Source organism: Brassica rapa, chromosome A05, assembly GCF_000309985.2.
Source record: "Brassica rapa cultivar Chiifu-401-42 chromosome A05, CAAS_Brap_v3.01, whole genome shotgun sequence".
NCBI classification, from domain to species: domain Eukaryota; kingdom Viridiplantae; phylum Streptophyta; class Magnoliopsida; order Brassicales; family Brassicaceae; genus Brassica; species Brassica rapa.
The window spans coordinates 10,801,017-10,813,716 of NC_024799.2; the positions used below are offsets into that span (position 1 = coordinate 10,801,017).

At 28.4% G+C, this 12,700-nt stretch overlaps 2 protein-coding genes across 3 annotated transcripts; both read right to left on the bottom strand.

The window, feature by feature from the left end:
• Positions 1 to 3,013: 3,013 nt before the first annotated feature.
• LOC103868511 lies at positions 3,014 to 7,562 on the bottom strand. Its single transcript, XM_033290998.1, has 7 exons — positions 6,983 to 7,562; positions 6,774 to 6,906; positions 6,486 to 6,589; positions 6,241 to 6,385; positions 6,022 to 6,165; positions 5,499 to 5,928; positions 3,014 to 3,235 (listed from the first exon to the last, which is right to left on the bottom strand). The coding sequence occupies exons 1-6, from the start codon at positions 7,027 to 7,029 to the stop codon at positions 5,677 to 5,679; spliced, it is 825 nt and encodes a 274-aa protein (XP_033146889.1). The 5' UTR covers positions 7,030 to 7,562; the 3' UTR covers positions 3,014 to 3,235; positions 5,499 to 5,676.
• Positions 7,563 to 7,781: 219 nt separating this feature from the next.
• On the bottom strand, positions 7,782 to 10,785 carry LOC103868512. Of its 2 annotated transcripts, XM_033291002.1 has the most exons (6): positions 9,639 to 10,785; positions 9,131 to 9,556; positions 8,900 to 9,038; positions 8,727 to 8,830; positions 8,506 to 8,650; positions 7,782 to 8,402 (listed from the first exon to the last, which is right to left on the bottom strand). In XM_033291002.1, exons 2-6 carry the CDS (start codon positions 9,169 to 9,171, stop codon positions 8,103 to 8,105), a joined length of 729 nt encoding a protein of 242 aa, XP_033146893.1. In that variant the 5' UTR covers positions 9,172 to 9,556; positions 9,639 to 10,785; the 3' UTR covers positions 7,782 to 8,102. The 2 variants fall into 2 exon arrangements, with proteins under 2 accessions (XP_033146893.1, XP_009144854.1); XM_009146606.3 differs by having other exon boundaries at positions 9,131 to 10,785.
• Positions 10,786 to 12,700: the final 1,915 nt, after the last annotated feature.

The window sequence follows — 12,700 nt, forward strand, 5'->3', positions numbered from 1 at the left end:
TTTTGTGGTTTTCAACTTATAATCATCAGTAAATATAGTTTTAGATTAGTGGTTATTTGTTAATTTAATCAAAGTGCAAATCGTGCATGTTGTGATCTTTTATAGACTATCTTTGAATCATTATAAAAGGATGTTGTTTCCCAAAGATTTACAAGCCGACAACGGGAATACAAATAAGCGGTTACTATGGCTCCTGTATAATTAACTTTTTAATTATTATTATCTTTGAAAAATTATTATTATCTTAATTACAAAAGAAAGATGAAAAAATGATGTCACATGACTGATTAAGAACTCTTAACTAATCACCAAGTTACCGAGTTATGAAAAAGCAACAATTAATCGATGTAATTGGATTTACTTACGATCACTCAGTTTTCTTTTTTAGAAAAACATGGAAGCACATGAACTTTGATGTAATAACGGAATTTAATTTTAATATGTCGGTCCAAACTAAGCAAAAAATTATCCAAAATTGATCCTAATAAAAGACGTAATGTCTACACGGATTGACATAAAATCCATCATATTTTGTTTCATGCATAGTGATGTTAGAGCAGAAGAAGACGATATTATCAATGCGGTTGATTTTGTAGTCAAACGATTCGGGAAGCTTGACATACTTATCAACTATGCGGAGCATCATGTTCCGATATCAAGAACAGTTTTGACTGATTTAAAATTGATCTTTGGGGTGAACATTTAAGGAGCTTTCGTAGCCATGAATGAAACACGCGGCTCGGGGATAATGATCATAGTTAAGAAATGGTCACTAGTGTCTTTGTAAGCATTGGTCCACTGTCCACATTCATATGTTGGTTCCAACTTCCAATCACTCTTTTCTAGGCTTGACTAGGAGCGTTGCAGATGGGCTTGGACAGCACGAGAGGCCGCTAAAACCTGGGCTCTGACTCTCTTTTTCCTTTTAAATAATTTTTCAAATCAGAATAGAAATATTATTTTTGTTAGTTATCTTTTATTTTTTCTTCACTTTTACTACTAAATGTTTATTTTTTTATTCACACTAAGAAACCTTTGATTTAGGGGTGTTCAATCCGGATATCGGTTCGGTTTCGGTTCGGTTTTTTTCGGTTTTCGGTATTTCGGTTAGTAAAATATAACTACCATTCTAAATCCATATTTACTTCGGTTCGGTTCGGTTTATATACCGTCGGTTTTCGGTTTATTCGGTTTTATACCAAAAAACATAATTATTTTGTTTGAGATCATATTATATGAATTTTAGAGTCATATTGTCAACACCGTTATTTATTAAAAATATATTACATGTTCAAATAAATGAACAAAAAATTAAAAATGCTTCTAACATCAAATAAAATAATCAAATCTATAACTAAAATCAAAGCTTGAAATTTTGAAAATAAAAATATGAAACAAAACAAAAACATGAAAGAAAAGTTTTTCCACTCTTTCATATTTAATGTTCATTAAAGTCATGCTTTTTCAATTGAAAGTTTTCCATTAATTATTGTCCATCAAATTTATAATCTTCATATTAATTTAGTGAAGACTAAAAAAAGCAAAAAGATCAAAAAAGACTTAGAAAATAAGATGTTTGAATTACGATGTATTGTTATTTAGTTATAGTTCAAATGTTTTACAAATTAAGGTTTTTTATTATTATAAAATTATGGTAATAGTTATTAACACAAATTTAACTTATGTAACAAATATATTTTCATGTATTGTTATAAAATAGATACATATTTACATGTTTCTACTTTTAATCGGTTTTGTTCGGTTTATTCGGTTTAATCGGTTATATACCAAACAATATCCAAATCTTACGGTTTTTATAAAATTATATGCATTCGGTTTATATGGTATATACCAAAACCAAACCATATTGTCTATTTCGGTTCGGTTCGGTTCGGTACGGTTCGGTTTTACCATATTGAACAGCCCTACCTTTGAATTTTATTTTATATTTGGTTTTATTATTTCAGGTGATCATTTTTTTCTTTGCTAATGGATATTGTTTATCGTATTAATGTGTCGTCGTGTATCTTAAATAGGTTTTCTCAATATCTGTTAAGCGCTTAAGGGTTCAAATTACAACACAAAAGTTATCATGAAACAACTATGGTGTCATTCTAATAGTAACAAAAATATATAAATACATAAAAAATGTTATTATTATTAAATGCGATGATTCAGCGTAGTTGAAAATTATAGTACTTTAAAATTTTGGCTGATTACTCATTTGTTGCATTATAAATTAAACTATAAAGGTAAAAGAACTAAAAAATCTTACAAAATATCAGATGATGTCTCTTGAATCAGATAGATCTACAGCTCTGACGAGAAATTGTCTGATTAACTGTATTTATTAGAATTCCACATGCCACTTTCGCCTGTTCATCAATTAAAGAAGAAGCCGTTAATGAAAAGAATCAAATAAAGGTATTCTTCGTTGTTATTAATAAACCGAATAATTGCGTAAAACTTGAGCTGAAGTACCTTTAAAGGGAAACGGAAGAAGAAAACGCCAAGTTTCCCGTTTGTCTCGGTAACGGTGTCAAACTCGATGGAGCCCTTAGCCAAATCATGTATCAGGTTAATGACGTCAGCAAACACCGAGACGCCGTCAAGCTGGGTCTCCGCTTCAAGATAAGACGAACCCATAGCTCTCACGTGCCCGCCATCCGAACTCACGTGACCTAACGTTTTCCCTCTGTAACCAATCGCAACGTCAAGCGCCGTGAAGTCAAAAGAGTACACGTCAGCATTGGATACTTTGAGCGTAACGAGCATCGTCATGTCTATAGACGGCACCGGTCGACGGTGGACGTGCACGTGGGAAACTTTGACCCGTTCGATTTTGATGCGTGGATCTGACGGCCAGAAGATGTAGCTGAGGATCGAGGCAAAAGATATGAGAAATAAAGAGATGATGAAACGACGTCGTCTGATCGAAGAAGGATGTGATATCAGAACGGCGCCGTCTAGATCGCGGCTGGATGAAGGTAAGGGCTTATATTCCGGCGAAGACGGAGTTGCTTCAGGATCATAATCTCCGGCCATGGCTCATGAGAGATGAGATGTTTGGTAAGGTTCGATGTATAACATCATATAGATGCCATGTTGTTTATTTTTTAGTTGAGTGTATGATTAAACTTTATTATTAAACTAGTTAATCATTGATTATGTGGAAGAACATCATCTTCATATTTGACTTCTGAAGGGGTTAGAAGTTTTTACTTTTTACTTTTAAACTAGAATAAGATCCGCGCCTTGCGCGGGATTAAGTTATTCTTTTTATTATATTTTGGAGAATGAAACAATAGTTTGGCTTCATTTGGATTAGGGGTGTTCAATCCGAATATCGGATTGGTTTCGGTTCGGTTCGGTTTTTTCGGTATTTCGGTTAGTAAAATATAATTACTATTCTAAAACCATATTTACTTTGACTTTAGTCTTTCACATACTTTTGAAAGATTTCAACTGGACGACTAAATTGATCAGCTAATCTTGTTGCTTTAGATCATTAGTATTTATATATATATATATATATATATTATTTAGTTTGAATATTTATTAAATAAAAATTCATATGCGTTATATTTTATGATCTTTTGTAACTTATTATAACAAAAAAAAATCTATTGATCAAAAAATTTTCAAAGTGGGAATATTCAAATTTCTAATAATATATAAACGTTTTGAAAAATTCAAAATATAACATATAAGAAAAAATATAAAATTTTTATTATATATTTAATGTGATTTTTTAATATCTTTCAATAATATAAAATTAAAAAAAAAACTAAGATACCAAAATTGTTATCAAATATTTATTATTCATAATAATTAATTTTCATATATACGTTAATCATATTAGGTAATTTCGTAGTTTCTAATTAAGGAAAGTGCAAAAACAAATTTGATAGATTATTTATCAATTCGATAGTTAGTTTAATAAAAATATAATGTAAGTTAAGATACTTCAACCTATTTTTCTAAAAATAGTATATTTTATATAGTCATTTATTAAATGAGAATTTATAATCATACAGTTCTATGATCATTCATATCATTTTATAACTGAATATTTAAATCATCGATAACCAAAATTTTCAGTGTGAAATCTTTAATAAGTTTATAATTTATAAATGTTTTTGAAAATTCATTGAAAGTTTTAATATTAAAATATTTATGTAATCTTATGGTATATAGTATAATCTATATATATATATATGTGTTTTATTTTTAAATGATATTTTTTACTCATATGGTTTTAAAATCATGTGTATCTTCTTATAATATTAAATAAAAGTTCATATTAATACAATTTTATGATTATTTGTAACTTATTATGACAAAAAATAATCTATTGATCACAAAATTTTCAGAGTGGGGATCTTCAAATTTCTAATAATTTATAGACGTTTTGAAAAATTCAAAATATAACATATAAGAAAAAATATAAATGTTTTTATTATATATTTAATGTGATTTTTAAATATATTTTAATAATATAAAATTAAAAAAAGAACTAAGATACAAAAATTGTTATCAAATATTTATTATTCATAATAATTAATTTTCACATATACGTTAATCATATTAGGTAATTTCGTAGCTGTTATTTAAGGAAAGTGCAAAACATTTTTTGGTACGTTATTTATCAATTCGATAGTTAGTTTTATAAAAAGTGTAATATAAGTTAAGATGGACCAACCTATTTTTCTAAGAATAGTATATTTTGTATAGTTATTTATTAAATAAGAATTTATAATCATACGGTTCTGTGATCATTCATATCGTTTTATAACAAAATATTTAAATCATCGATAACAAAATTTTCAATCTGAAATCTTTAATAATTTTATAATTTATAAATGTTCTTGAAAATTCATTGAAAGTTTTAATATTAAAATATTTATGTAATCTTATGGTATATAGTGTTTAATCTATATATATATTTATTTATTATTAAATGATATTTTTTACTCATATGGTTTTAAAATCATATGTATCTTCTTATAATAAAAATGTTAAACCATTGATCATTAATTTTTAACATAATAATTTTAATAGTTTTAGTCATTTATTGTCGTTTTTAAAAATTCAAAATATAACATATACGAAAAAATCTAAATTTTATTTTTATAGCTAATTTGATTGTTTAATTTATTTTAATAATATAAAATTAAACAAAAAATGATGGAGGAGATATAAATTGTTATCAAATCTTTATTATTAAAAGCATTAATTGTCATATATATATTAGTCATTTATGGTAATTCCGTAGGTTTTATTTAAGGAAAGAAAATAACATATCATATCATTATATCATATAGTTTGACCAACTTATGTATCTAACAACATATAAAAATCGAATGTGGACCTACTTATTTTTCAATTGAATGTAATTGACTATCTAATTGAGTGCCACCTATGCATTGGAGCCTCTTTTAATTAATACAAAATTGAGGTTACATCTTTTCAAATGTTCCTCAATTAATATATAGGGGATTAGATTCGGATTCACCAACCGGCCCGAAATCCTGAATCCGGTTTACATCAAACGGTACGCTAACTATTTTTTGGACCGGTTTCCATTATACCCTATTTTATATGTTAACTTAGATTTTTGTATTTATAGACATATTTATATTTTATATGTCTACTTCTTTCTCCTCTTGTGATTTCTCAATTGTTTCTACCTCCTGGTTTCGTGCGTGGAGGAGAGATTAGTCCGTAAGGCAGAATCTTCTTCTTTTCAGAGTCTCTTCTTGGAGAACTAAGACTCGAGCTCGAACTAGAACTCAAACTACCTTTAGACAATGAATCCCTTGTCCAGCTCTCTGAAAGAACCGATTCATTCTCGCTTTGATCATTTACTATACTTTTCTCTTCCCTAATCTTCGAATCATCAGTTCCTGTCTCTACCTTATCATCAATCTACACATTTGTTTTTTCATACATTAGAACAAAACAAGGCTGAGAGATTGGTGTTTTCTCTCTATATATTAAAAACTTGGAATACAAGTTTACTTGCGAAGATGAAGTTTGTCCAAGCAGAAACAGATTCAGAGCTGTAGGATCCCAATCAATCGAAAACTCTTTAGCAATATCTTTCACTGTCTGAATCTTCAGTTCACGTGATGGTCTACTTCGCAATTCAGTTTTCTCAACGAGCTGCAAAATTTCAAGAAAGACGAGATATTGGCAGTGCAAGGCAAATAGTAGGTTTATTAAAATCAATAAACCAACCTCATGATTTACAGATGAATGAATGAAACTCCCAAATCTCTTCGTAAACACGGCTCTAAGATCCTTAAGTTCAGGAACATCAGGAACCCATGCAGCTGCATGTATCAAAGATGAAACAGCTTCTTTGCATTCTTCAGGACATTCCCTAAATAAGTGAAGGAAACAAAAGAAATAATACATAAGTAAAGTAAACGTTGAGAGCCTTTGGAATGAAAACAATAGATTAAAGGGAAACATATAAGAACCTTTTCTTCAGCATTAGTGAGAGATTTTCAGATATAGAGTCACAAAATCGTTCAATGATATCATAACATGATATAATCCTAAGTTCTTCGAGTAACATTTCTGCCTGCAACAACAAGTTATTGGCAGATTAAAAAAAAAACTTTAATTCATAGGAACCTTAGAATTTTGTTGGAACTCAAATTTAAGACATGTTATGCGGATATATTTTGAGGCAAATTTCTGTTAAATTCTTTTGATGGATTGACTGGATTAGGACCGTAAACTGTAGTTAGAGAAAGGAGTCTTACTCTTGTATAAGCATTATACTCTAGGCCATTCTTGAGAAAATCCACAATGTCCATTTCCAAGAAATTAACCATCGCAATCCTTTTTTTCCTCACTATATCCAGCCGAATCTTCATGTAACTGGTTGTAGACTTGCTGCATTTCATTTCAACAACAATAATGAATAACCACATCAGAAATATTCAAAACATTCAAAAACAAAGAGGCTAACCTTTTCTTGTAGAACTTGGGTTTGAAGCACCTAAGAAAAATGTTCATTTTTTTCGATTTCTTGAGGCAGAAGAAGGCAACAAGATGAATGTTCTATATGAAAATGCGGAAGAATCAACCGGTGGTTTAGTGTCTAGAGTCGAAGTAATACTCGGAATCAGAATCTAGCAAAATCTATGAAGCAAAGAAACGAACCATAAAGTTTCTTCTGAGAGATAAAGAGAAAAAATTATGTATTATCCAAAAGAAGACCTTTCTTGACATGCCTTTCATTATGGTCTTTATTTATTCTACGAAGCTTAGATTTTTTACTCTAAAGCTTAGAGAGAGTTCAATTAATTATTCAGAGCTACTTAGTTTACAAGCACTTTAGCTGTAAACTTCCAAGAAACGTCGTTTTGGGCTCTAATTTTCTTTTCTTTTTGCATAAAAAGTAATTGGACAACAAAAAAAAGATTGGACAAAGAAATGTCTCAAGGCTCGGTTCTACAGTCAAACATAAAGTGTTCGGACTTATGCAGTGCCGTGCCAGTAACAACTTCCCTAAACAATTAAAAATAAAATGATTCTGCCTAAGAAATATTAAAATAGTAAAAATTGCTCACATGGTAAAATAAACAAAAACAAAAATATTAATTTTAACTTTTTCAAATAATCATTAACCAAACTTTTAAATTTGACAACTTTACAATTTCTTTTAAAATATATAAAAAAGCCAAATCATGTAATGGTTTATATGATATTTAAATAAGTATAAAAATATCCAAATCAAATTTATTGAATGACATAAATATTGTTGATTTATTTTATTATATTTTTAACAATAAAAAATGAGTTCTATACTATTTTGGTTATTTAGATGGTTTTTTTTTTTTGACGTCGAACGGCTATTCTATTACTCAAGCTGGTTATTTAGATGGTTATTACAAAACTTCTAACTTTAAACATATTGTTTATACAATATACCTAATTACGAAAAGAAACCCTAATTACTATACTAGTTAACTATCTCCTATCTTCGGCGAAGATCAGCTAGACGAGCCACCACTTCATCATAATCAAGAATCTTCGGTCTCTGGAACGACGACTTTCTCTTTTAATCTTTTGTTAAGGAAACTTCGTTACTGCTTGTGCTTGTGAGACTCGCACTGCCTTGGGGGTCCACGTAACCTCGACTTTTCTTGAACAGTACTCTCATCTTTCTTCTCGTCGTGCCCTTGTTCATCGTTTTGTGCTCCTTGTTTCTTGTAAGGAAAAATCTTCTTCACTGATTCTCTTCTTTTAGAACTCAAGCTTGAACTGGAACTCAAACTGCCTTTGGACAAAGAATCCCAACTGATCTTAGCCTCTTGAGCAATCTCTTGCAATGTCTGAACCTTAAATTCTCTTGAAGGTTTTCGCCATACAAGTTTCTCAACAAGCTGCACGTTTTTTTTTTTAAACATCAAGATTTGTCAAGAAAATGGATTTTAATTACCAAGAATGTAAGATACTTAAACATAGTAAATAGCACATCAAACTCACCTCTTGATTTATATAGGCATCAATGGAATCTCCATATCTACGCGTAAACAAAGCTCTTAGATCTTTAAGTTCAGGAACTTTGCGAACCCATGCTGCTGCATATATCAGAGAGTATACAGCTTCTCTGCATTCTTCAGGACATTCCCTGAAAAGAATTTATAAACAAAAAAAGTTGTGACCTTTGTAGAGTGGAAACAGTCTTGAGAATATAGTGAAAATACCTTTGATTTAGCATTAACGGGAGATTGGAAGAGATACAGTCACAACATCTCTCAATGAGATCATAAGATGCTATCATTTGACGGTATTCGAGTAATTCTTCTACCTGCAATATCAATATTGACATATTAAGAAACAGAGGAGGATGAAGTTAGTGAGAGAGGAGGAGTCTTACTTTTATATAAGCTCTTTCATCATCTTCTTGGCCGGTCTTGAGAATCTCCACTATATCTGTCTTCAAGAAGCTAACCATAGCGTTCTTCTTTTTCCTCTGTATATTGAGCCGAATCTTGATGAACTTGATCAAATGTTTGCTGCATCCACATGAAGAAAAATGATCTTAAATTAGTAACAGAGAGTACTACAAACACACTTGACAAAAAAAAAAACATTAAAGAAAGCTAACCATTTCTTGTAGAACTTGGGTTTGAAGTAACCACAAATCATCTTTTCGTTTTGAATCAAGATCGAATCAGAATACAGCAAAAGCTATCAAGCAAGGAACCAGAAAAGAAAGTTTTTATGAGATGCTAGAGACTATGATATTTTTGGTTTGAATATTCTCTATAATGCTTTTGTAGATGAAATAAAGTAGAATTATCCTTAGTGAGTAAGTTCGTAGCGACTTGGTTCACAAGCTATTAGCTAGACTACAACTTCTAGAAGCTTCTTTGACACGACATCGTTTTTGCCTTTATCACATTTCTAAAGCTGAAAACTAAGTCTCTGATGGTGGGACCAATAGCTGAATAACTAAATCTCTGATAGTGGGATCAATTGCTGAAGCTGATGAACCACATCATGACATCATTGGACGCATGGATGGCACATTCTGTGTACAAAAATATAAACAAAGTCCACAACTTTCTGAACCATAGTCGCTTCCGGTAAACCGCACGTTATAACCGACCAACCGGTGTTTTATAGCAAAGTAGTCCTCAGAATCAGAATATAGCAAAAGCTATGAAGCAAAAAAAGAACCGTAAAGTTTCTTTCAAAGAAATACTCACATGACCACGACCAGGGATGGGAGGTTAATTAAACCGACCCAAAATTTTGAGAAATCGAATAAACATATTTCAAGAACGCATGGTAACCATAATTTCTAAGACGTTTTTATTTAGCAAAAAGTGAAAGCGTAGTGGTAATCTAGTAGGGTTGAGTGTAACCATATTGGTCATGAATTCGATTTCTATGGTAACTAAATTATCGCTATTTTGTTATTCTAGATTTGAGTTTTGATCCAAATGGTTAAATATGGTAGATGTAACAGATAATCGATACACCCCTTAGTATTAATTAAGGTATTACAAACTCGTGTCATTCAATGTAATATGTTTTTGGACTAGTTTACTCTGTAATACTAAGTGTGTTTTCCTAGAACTTACATCATCAGTGAACTTACATCATCAGCCAATAGACATAAAAAGATGATTTTATTTTCATTTCCGTCACTAATCTAATAAGATTTGAGGTTTCTTATAAGGTTGAATGTTGTTGTAATTTTCTTTGTTTTCATCAAAATTGTTAAACACTATATGGCCACATAACCATATCACTAACATTTAATTTAATGCATCAAAATGGTTCAAAAAAAGTTTCTTCACATGAATAAAGAGAAAAGATTGTTGTTGACCAAAAAAAAGAGAAACGATTGTTGTTGACCAGAAAAAAGAGAAAAGATTGTCTATTATCCAAAAGAAGAAGTCTGTTCTTGAAATGTCTTTCAATATCCCCTATATATTAATTGAGAAGCATTTGAAAAATTAGAACCTTAATTTTGTATTAATTAAAAAAAACCCCAAATCCTAGGGGGCACTCTAAATGCCTTCTAAATTCTATTTCAAAGAATTCTAGAGCATCTAATATAAAGTATATGTTTAATCTAATGGTGTCACATTATTTTATAATTATATAACACTAGAGAACATTATATTAATCTAAAATATAGGAAGTGTGTATTCTTTCCTTAAATAAAAGCTACGGAATTACCTAATATGATTTACATATATATGGCAATTAATTATTATGAATAATGGCAATTAATTATTATGAATAATGAAGATTTGATAACAATTTTTGCATCATTCTTCATTTTTGTTTAAAGTTATATTATTAAAAAAAATTAAATAATCACATTAACCATATAATAAAAAATTAGATTTTTTCTTATATGTTATATTTTTAATTTTTTAAAATGACTTTAAATTACAAAAATGAGGAAACCTTATATGTTATATATATATTTTTTAAATGACTTTAAAATACAAAAATGAGGACACCTTATATGTTATATTTTTATTATATGTTAGAATTTTCTTATATGTTATATTTTGATTTTTTTTAAAAAGACTTTAAATTACAAAAATGTAAGTTTACCTTAAATAAACGACTAAAAACATTAAAATGACATGTATCAATTCGATGGTTGATTTGAAAGCTTTCAAAACCATATGCAAGATAAAATTCAAAATAATTTAACTGTGGAAACAATACTGTTAACTTTTTTCAAAAATGTGTTCGATGAAAAAAATAAGGTTTTTATGTCATAATTTGTTTAATGTTCAGTAGAGAACATTATATTAACCTAAAATATAAGAAGTGTGTATTCTTTCCTTAAATAAAAGTTACCGAATTACCTAATATGATTTACATATATATGACAATTGATGATTTTGAATAATAAAGATTTGATAACAATTTTTGCATCCTTCTTCATTTTTGTTTAATTTATATTTTTTAAAAAAATAAACAATCACATTAACCATATAATTAAAAAATTAGATGTTTTCTTATATGTTATATTTTGAATTTTTTTAAATGATTTTAAATTACAAAAATGAAGAAACCTTATATGTTATATATTTCTTTAAAACGACTTTAAAATAAAAAAATGAGGACACCTTATATGTTATATTTTTCTTATATGTTATATTTTTCTTATATGTTATATTTTTGAATTTTTTAAAACGACTTTAAATTACAAAAAAGTAAGTTTTTCTTAAGTATACCACTAAAAACATTGAAATGACATGTATAAGTTTGCTGGTTGATTTGAAAGTTTTCAAAACCATATGTAAGATAAAAGTCAAATTAATTCAAATATGAAAACAATACTGTTCACTTTTTCAAGAATGTGTTCGAGGGGAAAAATAAGGTTTTTATGTCATAATTTGTTTAATGTCCACTAGAGAACATTATATTAACCTAAAATATAAGATGTGTGTATTCTTTCCCTAAATAAATGCTACTAAATTACCTAATATTATTTACATATATATGGCAATTAATGATTATGAATAATAAAGATTTGATAACAATTTTTGCATCCTTCTTCATTTTGTTTAATTTTATATTATTAAAAAAAATAAACAATCACATTAACCACATAATAAAAAAAATTAGATTTTTTCTTATATGTTATATTTTGAATTTCTTAAAATGACTTTAAATTATAAAAATGAGGAAACCTTATATATGTTATATTTTTTTAAACGAATTTAAAATACAAAAATGAGGACACCTTATATGTTATATTTTTCTTATATGTTAGATTTTTTCTTATATGTTATATTTTGATTTTTTTAAAACGACTTTAAATTAATGTAAGTTTTCCGTAAGTATACGACTAAAAACATTAAAATGACATGTATCAATTCGATGGTTGATTTGAAAGTTTTCAAAACCATATAGAAGATAAAAGTCAAAATAATTCAACTGTGAAAACAATACTGTTCACTTTTTTCAAGAATGTGTTCGATGAAAAAAATAAGGTTTTAAGTCATAATTTGTTTAATGTCCAATCCGATCAACTCATGATGTATTAATTATACTTTTGTTCCATTATTTTTAATAAAAATTGATCCGATTCATTGGAAAGAAATTATATAATAACAACAATAAATATTTTATATATATAAATAAAATGATCAAATGTATAAAAGAAACTATCGATAATATATACAAATAAACTCAC

Bases quoted from the DNA above. Each gene is read 5' to 3' on its own strand.
- LOC103868511 (XM_033290998.1), bottom strand. From the start codon at position 7,029: ATGAACATTTTTCTTAGGTGCTTCAAACCCAAGTTCTACAAGAAAAG. The intron at 6,386-6,485 runs GTTCTTATATGT...TCACTTATTTAG, and splicing joins TCACTAATGCTGAAGAAAAG to GGAATGTCCTGAAGAATGCA. The intron at 6,166-6,240 runs GTTGGTTTATTG...GAAATTTTGCAG, and splicing joins ATTCATCTGTAAATCATGAG to CTCGTTGAGAAAACTGAATT.
- LOC103868512 (XM_033291002.1), bottom strand. From the start codon at position 9,171: ATGATTTGTGGTTACTTCAAACCCAAGTTCTACAAGAAATG. The intron at 9,039-9,130 runs GTTAGCTTTCTT...ATGTGGATGCAG, and splicing joins CCCAAGTTCTACAAGAAATG to CAAACATTTGATCAAGTTCA. The intron at 8,403-8,505 runs GTGAGTTTGATG...AAAAACGTGCAG, and splicing joins ATGCCTATATAAATCAAGAG to CTTGTTGAGAAACTTGTATG.